The 20,176-nt window shown below is 45.5% G+C and overlaps 1 protein-coding gene across 5 annotated transcripts in view; it reads left to right on the forward strand.

Annotated features, from left to right (window-relative positions):
* Positions 1–20,176, forward strand: part of PDE4B (phosphodiesterase 4B) — a 179,069-nt gene that overhangs the window by 155,819 nt on the left and 3,074 nt on the right. For all 5 annotated transcript variants that reach the window (XM_065655575.1, XM_065655576.1, XM_065655578.1 and 2 more), the window contains 8 exons: positions 11,860–11,953; positions 14,447–14,625; positions 15,169–15,267; positions 15,406–15,570; positions 15,960–16,059; positions 16,767–16,921; positions 17,018–17,140; positions 18,162–18,344. In XM_065655575.1, coding sequence (XP_065511647.1) covers positions 11,860–11,953; positions 14,447–14,625; positions 15,169–15,267; positions 15,406–15,570; positions 15,960–16,059; positions 16,767–16,921; positions 17,018–17,140; positions 18,162–18,344 — 1,098 coding nt within the window. The remainder of the gene's footprint in view (positions 1–11,859; positions 11,954–14,446; positions 14,626–15,168; positions 15,268–15,405; positions 15,571–15,959; positions 16,060–16,766; positions 16,922–17,017; positions 17,141–18,161; positions 18,345–20,176) is intronic.

Consider the following 20,176-nt stretch of genomic DNA (forward strand, 5'->3'; position numbering starts at 1 on the left):
CAGTGGAACAAGATTACCTGTAAAGTTCTGCAGGCACTCAGTGCTGCCTGCAGAAGCAAACCACACATATTTATATTCTTGTAACATATATGTTCTATTTTTTCTGCATTTATCATCCTGTCCAGCTTCCAGCTCAGGCAACTGCTGTGTCTCAGAAGGATTCGTGAGTCATGGGCCTGCTGATAAAGAGGGGATATTTTCTCTCTCTTGATGGCCACCCTGTAACGTTGCATTTGGCATTAGGCAGCTGTCTGCAGCCTCGCTTGTCCTGCAGACAGAAACACAGGCCCCCTCAGCTCTATTACCTAATACAGCATGTGGGATTTGGGGGAGGACGTGCTTAGTGCATCTCCCAAATCATTAAAAGGGCCAAGTGTTTTTCTCAGCTGAAGCGCTGGTCTTGCCAGCTCCGAGTTTTTATGGAGCTGCGATATCAGAGAAATGAGAGATGGAGAAAACGTGTTATTTCTCAAGAGCTACCTGCCTGTCCTTGCAGGATACATCTCAGATCACAGCTAAAATGGATGTATCTGAATGGACCTAAGCAGCACCTTTCCCTCTCCTTAAATTAGACCAGTCTTATTAGAGCTTTTTGCGGTCCATTGAGTAAGTAAAGGGACAGGTAACGCAATTTGTGGTCTGTGGGGGTATTCCCATTTTGAGTAGACAGAGGCGTTGTCATCAGGGTGCCTGCCTTGTGCTCTCACAACTTCCAAAACCCGCTTCTCTCCCCAGACTATTCCCTGGGGGACCCTTCCCTGCCAGCACTGCTCGTGGAGCTACAAACACTGCCGAGTAAATCCTTAAACTCTCTTATTTCAGCTCTTAAAGACATCTGCGTTGCTCCTAAGTGCTGGATAACACAACTCAACTCTTGCCACCCAAGGCCGTTTCCAGCCAGCGGCTCAGGGCAGCAGCAGACGGGGCTCCGCGCTCCTATCTTGGCTGCTCGTGAGCCAGAACCCACTAAGATAAACAGAACTGATTTCATTTTGCTTGTGTTTCAAAGGGCATTTCGGTCAGAAAAGAGGAGCAAGGCTGCACCTAGCTTTCAGGAGACAGTGGCTAAATAAACATCTGGACGCTAATGTAAACTCCCGAGGTCCGTGGTGGAGGTCGAGTGCAGCGCGGGGCCAAGTGCCAGCAGTGTATGTGCCGGACTGCACGACCTCCGCGCTCGCTCTCCCATCTCCTGCCCGTCCATCAGCCCCGAACCTCGTCCTCTTTGTACGTGATGTTTCGCTTAAGTGGTGCCGAGCTGTTTAGTCTTTCGCTTGCCTTTGCTGTAACTTCCTTTGTTTAATATGCTTTAAAATAGCCGAGCGCCGCACAAAGAGAGTCTTGTTCGCCTGTGCAGCAGCCAGCGAAACAAAGAGACGTCCACGTCTCCTGTTTTTACAAGCCGGGATGAATCACTGAGCTCCGCACGCCGGTATTCCCCTCGCCGGGGGACTTGCGTTACGGAAACGGGGATCTGCGACCGGGAGAGCTCTCAGGAACGTGGTGGCCGGTCAGAGCAGCCCTGGCATTGCTCCGAGCATCGGTCCCTGCAGAGCTGGTCCCTGCAGAGGTGCCCGCGTCGGGTTTGACGTCGGCATGTGGTGGTTAACCGTTTCGTAGACAATACGGCTGCTGTCTGCAGAGCAGGATGCTCGATGATCGTTGTGCTCGATGAGAACTGCGGTAGGAGCTGTTTATACCTGAGGCTGGGAATATTCACTTGATCTTTCTTTTATCTGATGGCGTTTGATTTGCGTTGAGGATGTCCTTGTTCTAGAGGACAGGGCACTGTATTTCTTAAGGCAAAGCTACGCGTGGTGCAGAAGCCGGGTTTTTTAGCAGGGACACTTGGGAGCGGTGGACATGAGGTTCCAGTGAAGTTGCTGCGTGAGGAGGAGCCGACGCTGGACGGTGGCTCTGCCCAGACTGGGAAACCCCTCAAAGCTCCTCATGGATGTTCAAGACATGGGGAGTTGGGTCTGAGTCATCTCCTGCGTATCACTTCTCATCGCTATCATAAATGAACTTTTAAGGTAGCTGTCTCTAGTCAGGCTAGACATGAGGAAGAAATTTTTTACAAGGGTGGTAGAACACTGTCTCAGGGTGCCCAGAGAGGTGGTGGATGCCCCATCCCTGGAGACATCCCAGGCCAGGCTGGACGGGGCTCTGAGCAACCTGAGCTGGTGCAGGTGTCCCTGCTCATGGCAGGGGGGGCACTGGGGGAGCTGGGAAGGGCCCTGCAACCCAAACTATTCTGTGATTCCATGTCTCTGTGTCTCTCCTATTCTTCCCCCCTTGCTCTTTGGCAACTTAAATAAATCATTCTGATTATATCAAATATGTCATAAGGGTGGGGTGGAATAGTGAGACCACACGTGGGCTTATTTAACAATCTTAATAGTTTGCTCTTACAAGCCCTCTGGGCTGCCAGTTTCTGGATATCTTAGTTAAGATGGTTCAAATATTTAATAGATGAAGCCCTGGAAAGCTGCACCGTTGTCTGTAAAGAGCCAGTGCAACGTCAGGAGCCAGTGCCACCGGTGGGGACCCTCCTGGAGCAAAGTGACCTTGAGTGGCAGATGCTCTCCCATCCCCTGGGACTGGTGGGCAGCGGGATGGGAAGAGCGGATCTCATGGCCACGCACCGTCTGTGCTGCCTGCACACACTGAGAGAGCCACAGCAGAGATGAAGACTTTGGGGTTCGAATTTTGTTTCAAATCCATCTTCCCAGGAGCCTTTCTGGGGATCTGCCATCCTCCGGGACACGGCGAAGCCCAGGACCTTCTAGCATGGCCTTGAAACATTTCTGCCTGTACTTGGATGCGATGGGTTTTAAAGTTCTGCATTCTCAGACTTCTACGTTATAACACATTAGGGTGGGGCTTAAATAAATAATAGCTCAAAGGCAGGTTCGAAATGAATCATGATTTGAGGGCAGGACTAGTGAGTGAGTAACTGTTTGGAGCAGTGACCTCCCTGGAAGTGAAGTGGGGATGTTGGGGATACAGGAGATCTCAGAGGAGAAGCATCACTTAAAATGGGAGTGGGCTGTGGAGGGTTCCAAAGCAGGATTTAATCCTCAGAGCAGTCCTAATCCTGACCCTGATTTTGTGGACCGGGCCGATTTCCACAGCCTGACTCCAAACTCCTCGGTTTTTATCCAGGTGCAGAGCAACAGGTTTCGGTGGGGCAGCTGGTGATCTAAATATTTGCGCTAAGTGAAACTTAATTGAAAGATATCATGTTATCAAAGGCAGAACGTGTTGTGGAGATGTATTGGTTTGAAAGCTCTTAATGGGAGAGATGCCTTTGATTAAAGCCTTTGCTGTGTGTTTAAAGCAAACAAATGAGAAGTGCCTCACCTTGCTGCTGGTTTAGCACAGCTGGGCAAATGCTACATAAAAATTATTCTGCAAATCATTTGCCTATCTCTACGTGAGAAGGATTTTTCATTTAAATATATTTACATTAATTACTGCCTTCTGTATGGTTTTGGCGCTTGTGTTAGGCTCAGTTTCATTTTGGCAGGACCAACTGCTGTGTTTTCTTTGGTGGGATGCTGTATTGTAGAGCTACACTGACTTCTTAAGCAGGACTCACACTTCGTCCTGTGTCTTCTGAAGCAGACAGACTTCTGTTGATAAAAAGTCACCAGAGTTTTTCTCATTATGGGCATCTCGGAAAAGTCATCTCGGGGCACAAAGTTATTTGAATTTTCCAAAGCCTGTTCTCCTACTCAGGTAAAACCCCAGCTGGATTTGCCTAAATGATGACTGCAGAGCCCGACTCAAATTTAAATTAAATTGAAATTGCTGCTTCATACATTTAAAAAATCCCATGTTTAATTGCACTGCGCTCTTGTTAAATGACAAACACTCTTCCCTCTCACTTATTTTTATTCGTTATTCTGCGGGTTTTGGTTTGTTTGTTTGTTGCTGAAGATTGAGAATATAACCCAGGCATATTTCCTCCGAATGTCCAGCATCTCCTGGCGGTGCCTGCGGCGGGGGAGGCTCTGGTTTGCGGGCTCGCTCTTTACGTCGTCGTTTGGCTTCCTTTGGCACCGTCACTGCGGTTTGCATGGGTGTGACTGACAGAAGATTTTGGTCTGAGATCTGCAGGCTCCTGGAGCGCTATCTGCTCCGGAGGCCACAGATGTTGTCAGCTGCTCAGGTCTTTCTTTAATCAACTTTTATGTCAACAAACAAGCTGCTGTAGGTTTTAATTTTGCCGTTGCTTCCTAGCCTGCAGCACGGGCTGGTGCTCATCAGCTCCTCTTCCTGATTTTCCTTTTGCAGTTAACACGACAAACCTTTTTCCACCTGGTAAAACTCTAGAAAACTGATTTTGCAGAACAGGTGTTTTTGCTCATTTCTGCTTTTATTCACTCGCCTCTCGTTTGAGTGAAGGATAAAAGCGGCGCTGGGATGAAAACCCGGCGGGCATGCTCACCAGGCTGCGCTCAGCTGCTCCGGGAGACGTGGTGCCCATCTCAGGAGTTTCCCCTGGCCTGTAGCTTGCAGTCTGTGTGGTCCTTCCTCCTTACTGTGCAATTTGGTTTATGTTACAAAATGCACCTTTCGATAATGGAGAAAGAGCAGGTCCAAGGGGAGTTGCTGTCTGATGAAGAGCTCTTGCCATTCACAGTTTTACCAGGTGAAGGGGTTTGGTGCCAGGCGGTTTTTGCTGCTTACTGGTGAGGAAATTAATCCAAAATATCATCATCTGACCTGTAGACTCCACGTATAGTTGCATGTATCAATTGGCTAGAAGAGACCTATTCTTAAATACAAGAAGAGTATTTTGGATGAGGCAGAAACCGACCTGAGCCTCTTCCAAAGGAACCCAAAGTTTCAATCCAAGCTGCAGACGGGGCCATACGAGGAGACACACAACGTGTCCTTTGTCACACCACGCAGCGTGAAATCTTGAACTCTCTCAGTCCCGATATTTTATGTCAATCCAGACAAATGTAAATCTAAACCAAGGGCTGTTGGGTACCAAAGAGAATATTGGGTACACCAGGACTTGAATTCGTGGGCCGGAGATGCTGCGGGAGTGCCCGACAGAGGAGGACGTGAGCAGGTTTGGCCCCACGGGCATTTTCTCCTTGTTCCAACAAAAACCCAGGCGGGCACACCTGATAAACACATGACACATTCATTTTCAGGAAAGTAAAGAGGTTGGTTTCTCCATGACCTTACCGATTCCCCAGCGCCAGCTGGTGGGGGTTTTTCTTCTGCCTCACCAGTTCCCAGCAAGTGAGTAACATGCCCCAAGCTTGCTTTTAAATAAGGAAATTCAGTATCGTTTCTGAGCAGGGCTAATTTACAGGGCTTTCCTTGGGCAGGATCCTATAGGGAGTTTTTCCTTCCCGGTATTTTTCTGCAATTTGCATATTGGGAGTCTCATTTCTCTGGAAATGAGATGGAAATGTACCTGTGATAACACCTCTGCTTCAGGTTCCCCTTCATCGCTTTTTAAGCTCCGTGTTGCGTAAATCCGTCCCACCCAAGGGAGGTTCTGCTGCTTTCAGAAATGCTAAATTTCACGGGTAAAATCTGAATATTGTTCTGTCTACATCAGATACATATTATTGCTTTCATGAGCAGCCACATGCTGATTTACGGCAACGTGCTATTTGTTTATCAACATTTACATTGTGGATTTTTAAATTATTCTAATAACATAAGGCCAACAAGTTGGTCATGATGTTACTCCTTTCAAGTCCTCCTTTGAACACATATATAAATCAACTCTCCTTTGATGTGAAATTGGAGATTTCATAACCGTGTGTTTACTTTTTGGTTTAAAAATAAGCTGAAGGGAAAACAAAAAAAAAAAACCAAAAAACAAATAGTACTTTGTATCTCATTAAAAATAGTTGCTAGGGCATTAAAAACTATATTGTTTTAGGAAACAAGAACTAGAAAGAGTTGCAAAAGCATTTGATGTTTTTAATGACTGGTAGTTGACTGCAACCATTCCACTTTTCTCCAGGCACTGAAATGTCTGAAAACTTTCTCCTTCAGTACAGATTAGTATGAAATGGGGTCATTTTTCGTAAAACATCTACATGCACCTTCCCATCATGCTTCGTGTGAGTGCTTAAAAAGGAAAATCAATAGAAATTGTGAAGTAACAGGGACAGCTGCAAATTTGTTCGACACGGACCTTTCTGTAAGTTATGTAACATCAGGAAAGCACAGATAAACAATCGGGTTACCGCTCTTAGAAATCAAAGAATTTTAACTCTTTGGACTTGCAGACTTTTTAAGAAAACAACAAATGAAATTTGGGGTTGCAGCCTGTGAACTTTGCTCTACCTGTGTTCAGGCAAAACCCTAAATCCGTGAGTTTTGTCTGCTTCAGGGTCTCAGTGTCTCTGCGCAGTCCAGGAGCGAGGTGTCCGTGCCGGGAGGAGAGGGCTCGGGATTCACAAACCTTTCCTCCAGCTTCTCACAGGCAACGGGATCAATCTCATCTTTTCAAAAACCCGCAGTTGCGCCTGAGTGTCACATCCATTCCCTTCGGGCGCCCGGAGCTCCAGACAAAAGCATTACACATTTGCTGTTTGACCTGGTTGCCGTATACACAGATGAGTAATTTCCCTCCTGTGTGTAAATAATTTCCGGCTGGACTCTCGTCCCCGCTCCGTCACACGGGCAGGTGAGTGTTGGCTCCCGGGAGATGAGCTGTTGAAACGAGTGGAGTTACACCGAAGTTTAATCACGCTTCTGGATCTGCAGCAATTTACCCGGTGCAATTAAGCTGAGAAGGAATAAGCCCAGCTGCCTTTGCGTGGAAATCAAAGGCAAAAGGAACCCTCGGATCACAAATCCTTTTGTTCTGAGCATTTCTAGGAGCGGTGGAAGAGCCAGGGATGTAACGTTTGCGTCAGAAGGGTGGGTCGCTGGGAACAGAGTTTATAAACATTTTTACACATTGGAGATCTGCACCAAGATTCCTCCATCAAAGTGCGGGGTGGGACCCCACTCTCCCCAGTTACTCCCGGCCTGAGCCCTGCAGCATCTCAGCAGCTCTTTTATCTCCAAATTGCCCTCAGCTCCTGCAAATGACTAAAACTTTTATAAGCAGCCTCTTTGCATAAGGACTCTTGGCCTCGGGGAACCTCAGCTGGTATAAATTGACTTCAAAGGATTTACATCAGCAGCAGATACATCTTCCTGTCTTTATTCTCCCTCTGAAGCACCAGGATCACCTCTGATGCTGCACTCCAAAGGGGAATAGGAACAGGAATAACTACAGGACTATCACTGGAGCTGGTGTGCGGCTAGAAAGACCAAGAAATGTGTGTGGCTCCTGCCTAGGAAAGGACGAGAATCGTTTCTGCCATAAAGACCCAAAAAGGTGGGATTTTCCACACTGAAGCACAGGGGAGATGTCCCACATGTGGCTGGATGCTGCCCTGGACTCCACCTCATATCACACATGGTGGCCCCGGAGCCAGCGTGTTTGGGCTCCTAAACCTGGCAAATCCTATCATAAATTAGGCCAGATTGTCTTCCTTTGCACAAAAATAAAGGCAAGCAAGCTTCACCTGCAGAGTGATTAGGCTGGGGTGAAGGAGCTGCCGTGGGCTTGATGCCGATGCCACCACGTGCCCGCAGAAGTCCCCACGGTCGTGTCCCCTTGCGGAGCCCTGTGCCGGCCAGCGCTGAGCCCCACGCTGCAGCTGAGGGGATGAAAAAAGCAAATAAAGCAACTGCCGGTGCAGAGAACGTGAGCAGCCAAGAGGGGAACTGCGAGTGAACTTTCCCAACAGTAATCAAGGAAATCACCGCACGCACGCACGCCTGCAAAGCTGGAAAGAAACTGTGATTCCCTTTACCAGAGAATACGCAAAAAAAAAAAAAAAAAAGAGTCACTGCTGGTAATCAAAGAATGATTCGATTTCTGGGAGACTTAATTTGGTTCAGATGACTTTTGCAGTTACTTCAGAGCATGCAAAACAGGAAAACTCCAGGCGATGCGATGCCTTTTTCTCACACAACCCTCCAGATGGTTTTAGACCTCTGCGCCGTGCTGGGAAGGTCAGCTGTACCGCCATGTGTATCTGCTTATTCATAACTTTGGTTTGGGGCTTCATCTTATTTATGTTATCTGCACTCTTTTCATCAGTCGAATGTGTTGTGTGGTCCTGCTATCGGAGTTGGGGGTAGAGAGAAGGGAGCCCCAAGCCCGTTTCCCGATTTTGCTTCTTTTTAAGGTAAAACCCGCTCAAGTCAGGGTGGGCATCCCCTCCCGTGCGCATCCTCACGTGTGCGCACGCGTATTCTTACGTGTGCCTCAGTTCCCGTCTTGTACAGCGAGGTTATCAGTGCTTATTTCCTTCGTAAAAGGCACCGAGATGATCATTAATTGTGAAAATAACAGCACACGTCCCCGTGTTGCTGATAGGCATTATCGTAATTGCCGAGCCGAGGGCCGCACTGCGCTCACGCACGGGCTCTTTGAAGCTGCACCACGTCTGTTTGCTTAATGGCAGAGCAGTTGGTATTTTCTCAATGCTAGCGTGCAATCTGTTTGTTTTACCCTTCGCTGTCACATCGATTTAATGAAGGGATCGTTACAGAGGTTTGCACATGACATCAGGCATTGATCTGTGCAGAGGAGCAGCAACGTGCCTTCTCCCCACAGGCAAATGGCAAAGCAGCTCGGATGTCGCTCCAGAGCATCCTCACATCAAAGGAAGCTCCGGAAAAATCCCAAATACCCTCCAGGAGCAGTGAAGATACTGCGATAACTGAGCGCACCGTCAGCATGCTGAACTGCGGTGTTTTTAAAAAGGGTATCGTGTTATTAAATAAACCCTGCTTAGGTGCCAGCATCATTCGGATGGTAAATTGCAATAAATTTTTGCAAAGCGTGTGGGTGTTCTCACAGCACCGTGAGTGTCTCAGCTGGGTTGGGCGCCGATGCTCCTTTCAGCAGAGCTGTAATCCTGCTGTCTGCCTTTATAAAAGGTTACTGATGAAAAGTCTGGAAAAGTGAGCAAGATTAAGGCTTTTGGAGGAGACGAAGGGGACGGAGCTCTTGTTAAAGATCCGATATGAGGATCCCAAGGTCTTTTATCTGTCCTCATCTCTGCTGCAGATGGCTTGGGTGACCTTGTGGAGGCCATTTAATTGCTCTGTGCCTCTGGGAAAAGGCAGCAGCTCCCCTTTGTACCTTCTGAAACCAGTTGTGAGGTAAAGGTGGTTTTTTTTCAAATGTTTGTCCACCACTTGGGGTTATTCGTCTGAAAGGGGTGATCGTATAGAAAACCCGACTGATTCAACGTCGCCGTTTGTGTGATCATCTGATTATGGTGTTTTTCCTTGGAAAGATAAAGGCCTCGATCCAGGGAAATGTTTCAGCACATGCTTCGCTGGCAGTCTGGGGGAGTGCTCACGTGTCTGGTGCTTGTGACCGGGGAAAATACGTCACTGTGAGGAACGATAAGGGGCAGAGCTCTCCTCTCCTCCCACGGGCTTTCTCTCGCTTGGTTTTCAGTCTTACTGCTGCTCGTTCTCCATCACTAAGGTTTCGCTTCCGAGTTTCAAAAAGCCTTTTGGTTGGCACGAAGTTTAGCGGAGACCCTGTGAGCCCCTGCTCGAGACCCAGCGCTGTGGGATGCCCTCCTGGGCATCCAGCATCCTTCACATCCCATTGCTGCCTGTATCCCACGAGACTACACCCTTCACATCCCATTGCTGCCTGTATCCCACGAGACAACACCCTTCACATCCCATTGCTGCCTGTATCCCATGAGATGACACTGTTCATGTCCCATTGCTGCCTGTATCCTATGAGACAGTATCCTTCACATCCCATTTCTGCCTGTATCCTATGAGACGACACCCTTCACATCCCATTTCTGCCTGTATCCCACGAGATGACACCCTTCGCATCCCTCTCTTCGCCCGTATCCCACGGGGACACACACGACATCACAGCCTCGTGACATCATGCCAGGAGAGGCCAATAAATAACGTTTAACCAAGGCAGCTGGAGAAAGGAAAAAATTTTAGAGCCAAGATTGCACTTTTTGTGTTGTAGCCGGCGCCCGCCAAGGACGTCCTGGAGCGGTGGCAGTGGCATCTGGGATCTGTATCGCACACGCGGCGCAATGGGCTTTGCTTTTGATTCCGTGCTAAAGGGACAGCTATAGCTTCCTAATAAAGGGATTGCATTTCAGTCTAAAGTAAAAAATAATGATTGAATCTCAAAATTTAGATTGTCAATATATTCTCGTAAGAAAGAATTTATTAAAATCTTACACTGTGATTGTGGACTGACATTGCAGATTTAAGGTTATCACTAGTTTATACCTTTTACTGGAAAGGTAAAAGGTACCAGTTTGTAAAGGTACATTTTGCTACATTGCCTCATTTTGCCCTTTAGGGGAAGAAATTTATGTTCACGCTGAAAATATCAAAAATTATGCTTTTAAAAATCCATACATGAATACCTGCTTTGAAAATCCTCAGTCTCTGTAATGAAGAGGATTTAAAAAAAAAAAAAGCAGAACTGGAGTAAGAGACTACTGCCTACTTTTGACTTATTTAAATATGCACAGTTTCCTCCATTTTAATCTTCCTTATAAAAAGATGGCTGTGTTACTCAAGCTGGCAGCCCCTCAGAAACCAGCATCATTTTTTTGTCGTGCGGCTCAGCTGAGCGAGGCCGATGCGGAGCGGGGACCCCCCTCAGCCACCCCGGCAACCAGGACGATTCATAATTCATAAGTGCTTCCAGCTGAATCCCCTCGGATTAGTTCTCCTTTCTTCGTGCAAGCCCTGATTTCATTATTCTCTCCTGCGAGCAAATACACCCACGTTCAGCCCTCTGCAAGGATGCTGTGCCAAGCCGGGCTTTGTCTGGGATTAGGCAACGCCACGTTTTTGGGGGATCGCCGCCTTTGAACGCTGATTTTGGTGGTGGTGGTGGGGAAGGGGGGTGTCCGTGTGCCCGAGGAGCTGCTCTCCTGCCTGACCGGCGATTTCTCCAGGAGGATTTGCGGACGGTGCCGTGGAGTTTTCCAAAATGCCTGAGGCAAACTATTTGTTATCTGTGTCTTGGGGTTACATTAAGGTGGGTTTAAAACCTTAAGGCTTATAAATGACTGGGGCTTGTGCTGTGTTGCTTGGATAAAACCTCTGTAAGGAAAACGTGCTTTTAAAATGGTTATTTACGGGTACTGTATGGCAAGAGATAAACATATCTGTGTAGCATGCATGCAACGTACATGTATGTAGATTTTTTTTATCCTTTGAGAATTCACTGCTGCGGGATAAAATGATGCAGCAATGAAAATGTGTGATTAGAAAATGAGGAGAATCATTGCACATATATCTGGGTGAAGAAATGCTTGAATCCTACATTTTACTGTAATGATCCAAGCAGATCTTTAGCTTTATGGCATATTTCTCCTCGGTTCTGATCTGGACATATAGTATTGTCTTTTACTTGCATAATTCAAAATGGAGCGAACTTAGAAAATTCAAGAACAGGAGAAGGTTATAGGCTGTGAAATTTAAAACCAATACAAGAATTTGATCTTTCAGGGAGATTGCCTGAAATGTTCTCTCTCATTTGTTACAGTAAAAACTAATATGCATCTTTAAAGGATATTAATTTTGTAGTTTAGTGTACTGAAAAGAAATATCCAGTCATGATGACACTGAACAGCGTCTGAATGAAACCATATGTCGCTGCCTCTGTTCCAAATAACTCCATAATTTTCATTTTAGCATCTTCTTTGCGGACTTGCTTGTGCTACAGTTCGAGCTGGGTGAATTGGGAAAAGCAGTCAGAAAAATGCCATCTTTGTGTGTGTTCTCTTCCCCTCGCAGTTCAAGAGGATGCTGAACCGGGAGCTGACACACCTCTCTGAGATGAGCCGCTCTGGCAACCAGGTGTCCGAGTACATCTCCAACACTTTCCTGGGTAAGGTGACTCAAAAATAACAATTAATAGCAGGCTAATACCCACTGGTCGATCCTTGCACCCAGTTCTCCTTCGGGGCAGAGCATTATTTAAATGTTTTGATTTTTCACTTTCAAAATGGATATGGGGAGGGAAATAATGCAGTGTTTGAATAAGTCTACCCACAGCAGAATTCCTTCTGCAAATCAAAAGATTTTTCTGTTTGCATCGAATTGAGTTATTGGGAGCTGCATTATGCAATATTTGATTTTTTGATTTTCGTGTTGACCTTACGTAAAGGACAAAGTCACACAAGCCCAGCTGCACACTCTCTCTCATCTTTGCAACTGCTGCCTCTTCCAGCTGCATCTTCACCCTTCACGTTCAGCCCAGAGATTTTATATATTACTTTGTGTGTATTGGCTCATTTTGCACTGAAGACAGAATAAAGAGAATATTTTGCATTTTTTGTTGGCGCTCATAGGACTACTGCCATGAATTCACCCCCTCTCTTTACAAAATATATTTGCTATGCAAAATATAATTTTCTGAGTTTTTAAGCAGCTTAGAATTTGTGAGCATTTGCATATAAAACAAAGCTTAGCAGAGGACCCTCACACACGTATGTCTGAGTCCAACAGCTTCAAATGCTGAGTGTCCGTGGGATGCCAGAGCTCGTGGGGAACTCGCGCCCTGCGGTTAAGATGGCCCAGAACGCACTCACTGTTATGACACACCATTATTTCCATTAAGGGATTTAAAAGTGATTTCAATAGCCAGTTGCAACTGGAACTACCGCGTGCATTTAGGACACATCACATCATTAATAAACCGTGGAAGTCTGGAGTTGCTTTGTGGGAATCCGCTCACCCTGTCTTATCGCTCAGCTTCATCGTGACATCCAGGACATGAATTAATGTGGACTGACGATAAAACTAATAAACTACACGTACACTCAAGTTAGTGGAGCCTGGATACAGACAGTCTTGTTCATTCCTGTTCTGCTGCTTCTCCGTGTTCTGTGACAGTGGCGTCCTCGCCGTTTTGGGGCACTTTGAGGGACACTCAACCACTTCGGGCCGTGTGAATCCTGAGTAGTTCAGGCTCTCCAGATTGGGCCAGGTTGCAACCTTGTTGCTCAGATAAGAAAGAAATGAGTAAAGCTTTTAGAAGGATCTTAAAGCTTTTTTCAGAAAGTCATGCTGTTGCATTTTTATGAATTAGATTTTTTTGCCCCTAAAATTTGTGTTAAAAATCAAAAGAACGCGCAAGATAACAGGAGTTTACAACTGAAGTTGAAACAAAGAAAAAGAGAACTGTGTGGATAGAACAAAATGGATCATTTATCTCCGAAGAGTGTTTGTAAGATTGGGGTAACTTACAGATGTTAAACCCAGATCATATTGCTTCCTTCGGTCTCTTGACTTTATTAACTGAGCTGAGGAAGGCACCAAGGAATGGTGCCAGTCCTGTGGTCACCGTTCGGTCACTGAGCACAAGGACACCGGTTTCCAGCAAAAACCCGCGAGGGAAACACCCACTGATGTCAGCTGGGCTGTTGCTGTGAATAATGGCTTCCTTCTTAATTGCCGTGCTGCAGCCACACTGGTCCTTCTTATTGCAGAGATTTTTAATTAAGTCAAGGCAAAAGTAACTAATGCCTGGATGCCTCGTCCCTCCAGAGGTCCTCAGAGATACAAAGGTGCAAAGCGATTATAGTTGCCTTTTCTAACAGTTCATGAAAAAACACTTAGTATGAAAGTAATGAGCCACTGTATCTCCATTTTAATGCAGCAAATAAATCAGTTGTAGAGGCAGTAAGTAGCTTATGTGGACAGATTTCTTTATTAAACACATCTCCACAGCCAAGTTTTGCCCCACTAGCTGCCTCCTTAGCGTGCCCCAATGTTTTTGCTGTCTCTGTGCATGACAACAGAAACACGGCCTGTGTGTTGTATGTTATTCTATATTTGTAAAGGGCAAACCTTTAATAAATTAAATCAGTGACACCAATTCGTTATTGGGTTGGTGTTTTAAGAGCAGAGGGTGTGGAGGTGAGTTTGGCCCTAATAAATATCAATAGAGTGAATGTGAAAAGATATGCTTATATACTTTATTGAGGAAAAATGTGTTGCTTGAATATATATTTTATTTTCCTGAAAATACATAATAAAAATTAATTGAGATCTGACCATAAGCAGAACCTGGAGCTCCTGGGCATGAGCTGCTTCCCCAGGCAATACAGCTTGAAACTGGCTGCAATGGGAGCAGCCTGGTCTTCGTGTCCCAGCAGCGCTCAGTGGGAAGGTTCCGTCTTGGTTATGTGACCTTTTTTGTTTTGATTTTGGTTCAGTTCGGTCCTAAAATTAGAGAAGGCTCCCAGCAGAAGCACTTGGGTTTGAACTGGTGTGCAGAGCCACTTTATCAGCAAAGCTACGAGTTGATTTGGGGGGGGATGTGATGGGTGCTCGCACTGCAAACGATGTTGACTCGTTTCACCGTTATTTGTTACAGACAAGCAGAATGATGTGGAGATTCCTTCTCCCACCCAGAAGGACAGAGAGAAGAAGAAAAAACAGCAGCTCATGACACAGATCAGTGGAGTGAAAAAATTAATGCATAGTTCAAGCTTAAACAACACCAGCATCTCACGATTTGGTGTGAAAACAGAAAAGGAAGACCATCTGGCCAAGGTACGACAGGTTCTTGCAGTTCTGGGAGAATCGGTGTTATCTGGAAGCAGGGGATGGACTGGAACCACTATCCCTGATGAGCTGTGGCCATTACAAATGCTATAATTAACAGTACCAGACCCTAACAGCATATTCTCATGTCCATAAATTCATTGAAAATATCCCTAAAATGATGAAAAGCTGTATCGAAAGCTGAGGAGAGTAATTAACACAGCCTAACAGGGCTACATCCAGTAAACTGGCTGTGGGGCCTTTGTCCCTGTTAGGGGTGTTTTTTCTTGCTACGTGGGAACACACATCACAAATAATTCCCCTGCCACACAGAGAAGTGTCGTCTCCTTGTGCAGGTGCTTTGGCATCAGCCCTTCACAGTTACTCTGTGTTCGTGTACTTGATTAAGTCCGTGTGTTCGTGCGCTTACATAATGAAGATTGAATTTGCATCTTTTTAAGCTTTTTGAAAATGCAAAAACACGGTGCGAGTGATAAATGCAGAATTGTCTTGAAAAGTGTTGTAACTGTTCTCTTTTTGTCCTTTCAAAAGGAACTGGAAGATCTGAACAAGTGGGGTCTCAACATATTTAACGTTGCAAGGTATTCCCACAACAGGCCTCTCACCTGCATTATGTACGCTATATTTCAGGTTAGTGGTTTTCTGATGAAATTTGCTCTTCTTTTACACCACTATTTTAGTTTCTAATTACTTTCTGGTTTGTCGCCTTCTACCGTATGGCATCCTCATTTGATGTATGCATGTGTGCTTGTACCGTTTATTATACAGGAGCGAGATCTGCTGAAAACATTCAAGATCTCGTCAGACACTTTTGTCACGTACATGATGACGCTGGAAGACCACTACCACTCGGACGTCGCCTACCACAACAGCCTCCACGCCGCTGACGTTGCCCAGTCCACACACGTTCTGCTCTCGACCCCCGCGCTGGATGTGAGTTCCCTAGTTTGAGCAAAGTGCTTTGTGTTTTAATGTGGGATGGCGGCTTAAAAACATCGCGCTGCCTATGTGAACATTGATAAAAAAACCCCTTAAGCTGATTCAGTAACCCTCAGACTTGCAAAAAGCAGCTGCCTGCTCTTCCAAGGGCTCGGTTTGCTGCCAGGGAAATCACCATGAAGAAATTTCAGCAGCAGCTTTGCCCAGAATCTCGGTTTCATCTTAAAGAGCACATGCTGCTTGTAGACCTTCCTTCTGAGTAAATGTCTTGTCCTCAGAAAACTAATTTTAAAGCACCATTTGTTTCTCTGGATCAGCCTTTTGAACTGTTGAGAGATAAAACATAAGGACTTTTCTGACAAATTCCTTTTTTTCCTTCCTAGGCTGTCTTCACTGATTTGGAAATCCTTGCTGCGATTTTTGCAGCTGCAATTCATGATGTGGATCACCCCGGGGTCTCCAATCAATTTCTTATTAATACAAGTGAGTTTTGTTTCAAATACAATAATAATTCCATCTGCAAACTTGGAAACTAATGGAAATACATTTTCCATTACAGTGAGGTCAGAAATTATGACTTTCAGATTGAATTGCTTTCTCAAAATATTGTGCAGTAAACTAGTTAGACATTTTGAAATAAAGCAGTAATTAAAATGAAATTTCTATCAGAGAAAGCTATTGTAGTACAATTTGCAAAGCGCCCATGAATCTTGTGAATATTACAACTTGTTAACGCATAATAATTCTTCCAGTCCTGAGTGCAAATTTTTTCATTAACGTAAGATAAATAATGCTATTGCTATTGACAACGATAAAGCTAAATATTGTGGTTCATATTGTGTTCTGCAACAGACTAAGTATGTATCTTGATTCCAAAATATGGGTATTGTTCTTTTTTGGAAAGTGCATTTGCAGGATTCATGCTTTCTGTCGTCAGTGATTCTGAAGCCCGTCGCTAAGTCAACCGAGTGCTATTTTGTTCGTTAGGACTGAGCAAAGGGCTGTTTATATTACGTACATATGTGCTCAGATTAGAAAACCACACGCTCTTGGCACACATGAAGCAAAAAATTAAAATTTTTCCCAATTTATTGCATACAGATAAACATTTCACTACCCAGGACAAGCGTTTGCTCTTTGAAATCACACATTTCCCACGCTGGAGTCACATCTTGGTGTTGTTTTGCTAGATTCCGAACTAGCCCTGATGTACAACGACGAATCCGTCTTGGAGAACCACCACCTGGCCGTGGGTTTCAAACTGCTCCAGGAGGAGCACTGCGACATCTTCCAGAACCTGACCAAGAAACAGCGGCAGACGCTCAGGAAGATGGTGATCGACATGGTATGAACTGTGCACACACCGCTCCCTTTCTGAGACCAAAAACTGGTTTCTTTGTGTGGTCGCCCGTACTGAGATCCTGTTTTCACTTCTCTAAAGGTATTGGCAACAGATATGTCCAAGCACATGAGTCTGTTAGCAGATCTGAAGACTATGGTGGAAACCAAGAAGGTGACCAGTTCGGGAGTCCTCCTTCTGGACAACTACACGGACAGAATACAGGTACGTCAGCCGTGTGTCCTGGATTTGGGGTATTTTGGTCAGGAGTGAAGAAACCACACTCTTGTTTTTACTGTGGCTTTTAAATGGGCCATATATGGAAGCTACTGACCTAAATTTTCAGCAACCATTTTCTTCTGTTCTGCGCCACAAAGAGGTACAAGGTGGTCCCATACATTTTAGGTGAAGGGGATTATGTTTTTAACACTTAAAGCATGAAACTGCAAACACACACATTCTTCTGAAGTTAATCTCTAAGGCTGAGTTTTGGAGGGCTCCCGAATTTCCTCGCTGCCTTCTCCCATTTGTTTCTCACATCAAAAAAAGTCGTGCGAGACAGCAAGAATTTAATTCGTAACTCCACACCCAAGACAACTCTCACACTGAGCTGAAATTAGTGATGTGCAGTCTGTTCCCTATATAATCTAATCCTTGATTTATAGAAATGACAGAGCAATCCTGGAACAGGGATAGAGAGTTGGTAGGACAAGAAACATCCCGATCTTCTCTCCACTTTGATGGCCAGCTTCTTCAGAACAGTCTCATGGGAAGGCTCTCCTTACATTTTTATGTAAGACCACTGGTGTTAAAACAGGTCGCTCTGTTGCTGCCGAAATCCTTGCGGCCACAGTTAGTCAGGCACATTTTTTGTGTGTGTGGAAGGGATATTACTCATTTAGTAAAGTAGGAGCGTTTAACCGTCTGAGAGCATATGGAAATAAATTTTGAATGGTGGGAAGCACCTGCATTCAAAAACAAACCTATATGATGTAATTAACATTGGCACAACTGCACCCCGTGAAAATAATGAGTTGTATGAAAAACACACAGCACGTTTTACTTCTGAAACGGACCATAGCAGCTCGTCTCATATACGGAGATGTTCTGATGTTAATATTTTTATAGGCTGTTGCATAATCAAAGTCTTGTGGTTAAATGTTCTGAATTAAGCAAGCCGATACATCTTGAAACCATCCTCTTTTTCCATTTGATTTTATGGGTTTTCTGATTAATGTAATTGCAGGTTCTCCGAAATATGGTACATTGTGCGGACTTGAGTAATCCCACAAAGTCTCTGGAGCTGTACCGGCAGTGGACGGACAGGATCATGGAGGAGTTCTTCCAGCAGGGAGACAAAGAGCGAGAAAGAGGGATGGAAATCAGCCCCATGTGCGACAAACACACGGCGTCAGTGGAAAAATCACAGGTAATTGGCCGCGAGCTGCATTTTTGTACTGCCTAAGCTTGTGTTTTTAAAGCGGAGACAAAATGCATCTGCTTTCTCTAGCGCAATTAGGCAAGTAGCCAGCTGTTCAGAGGGTTGGTTCTGATTGCCCCTGACATCCAGCTGTGCCTGGAGCTCACTACACTGGCGAGGCCGTTCTGACTCCGTTATGTGCCCCTCGGCATCTCCTCATTTCCAAACGCGTGTTCATCTTGCCCTGTTCGCGTCCCAGTTTCCAGAGCGAGTTGCTTTCCTTTTATTCACCGGGCTTGAAAAGTGCAGTTCTGATCTCCCCTCCCTCCTGCCAGGTCTCTGCTGCCTCCTCAGCCTCCAGCCTCCTCAGTTAGCACCTCCTAGCCCTCCCGACACCGTACCCCGCGTTAGGCACGTACAGCAATGCCAGCCCCGTCGTACTGCGGGCTTGGGAGCTTCTCCCAGCCGAGATCCGCTTCAGGACACTGGAAGAATCTGGATGTCAGTCGTTTTTCGGCCTCACACAGCACGGTTTTACAGTGCACGGTGTGGCTGGTTACATTAGAGCTCTGATGGAGCTGTTGGCTGCTGGGTGAGGTCAAAGAAATATTTATGTATGTCAATACAAACCTTAAAAGGAGCTGGATATGTGGGTTTTGTTGGTTTTTTTGGGGGGATTAACTGGCTCATCCCTAGTTCTGATTCATAGATTAAGTGGTTTCAAGGTCAGATTTTGTTCTGACCTGTGTAGCACAGGCTGTAAAATTTCACCGGGTTAGTCTGTAATGAAGCCGGTAATTTATGTTTGCCTAAACATATTCCAATCTTTATATAATGGTGTCTTGGTTGTTGTTTTTAAATGACTCGAGCAAGTCATCATCGAGGTTTTTCAGCTTGAATAAGTAACAAAATTGATGATAATTATTTCCAAATGTCCTCTTGGGCTAAGCCAAGTGGTTTCAAAATTATTCACTCAACCGCGTGGTGATTTTGTTGGAAAAATCTGTCTTATTTGTTAACCTAACAAGAAATGAATCCTTCGGCCAGGCTTGGCTAGAAAATGCCCGTGCTCTGCGTGTGAGATCCAATTAATTTTTTGTTTCACATACACACTTCACAGAGGTTTCAAAATGGCATTTTTGCGAAGCAAAAAGAACAGAAATGGCACAAAATGGCCACCACCAAAATCCCAGCGAGTGGCAGGGGACAAAGGGAGGTGACATGGCCAGTCTGGAGTGACACAGAGACCTGACGGGAAAATGGTGTGCACGTTATCGCAAAGCTCCACGTGTTAACTCCCTACATCAAAACGTTTTTAAGATCAATGCTGAGCCACCTGGCCGGAGATTTGGGGTGGTGGTTTGAAGAAAAAATGATTTTGTTACGAAGTGACCGATCTCTGGCCGTTGGTGCTGTACAGCCCTTGAGCGTTTTGGGTGGCAGCGAAGCCATCGGCTATAACCATACAGAATTCCTTTTTTTCACTTTAAAAGTGCTCCGGAACATGTGCTGCAGGAAATTTTCATCACCTTTTTGTTCAGGCTGCCTCACCAGTATGTTACAATTGAATGTTAATGGTTCTATTGACATCCTGTTGTGTCTGAAGGAGGCATGTGTGACTTCCAAAGCAAACATCTGCACGTTGGGCCTGGCCCCTTGGAGAGCCATTTTCCTGCTGCACAGAAATGTTGTCCAGCGGAGCGAGGAGAGCAGTGACACATTCTGCCAAGACGGAAGAATTTCAATCCTCTTTATGGCCATTCAGTTTTCTCCATCCTGGACGTATGTCCTCTTAGTCAGACAATTGAAAAATGATTTAGCTCAGAGCTTGCGCGCCAGCC

Source organism: Caloenas nicobarica, chromosome Z, assembly GCF_036013445.1.
Source record: "Caloenas nicobarica isolate bCalNic1 chromosome Z, bCalNic1.hap1, whole genome shotgun sequence".
Classification (NCBI taxonomy): Eukaryota; Metazoa; Chordata; class Aves; order Columbiformes; family Columbidae; genus Caloenas; species Caloenas nicobarica.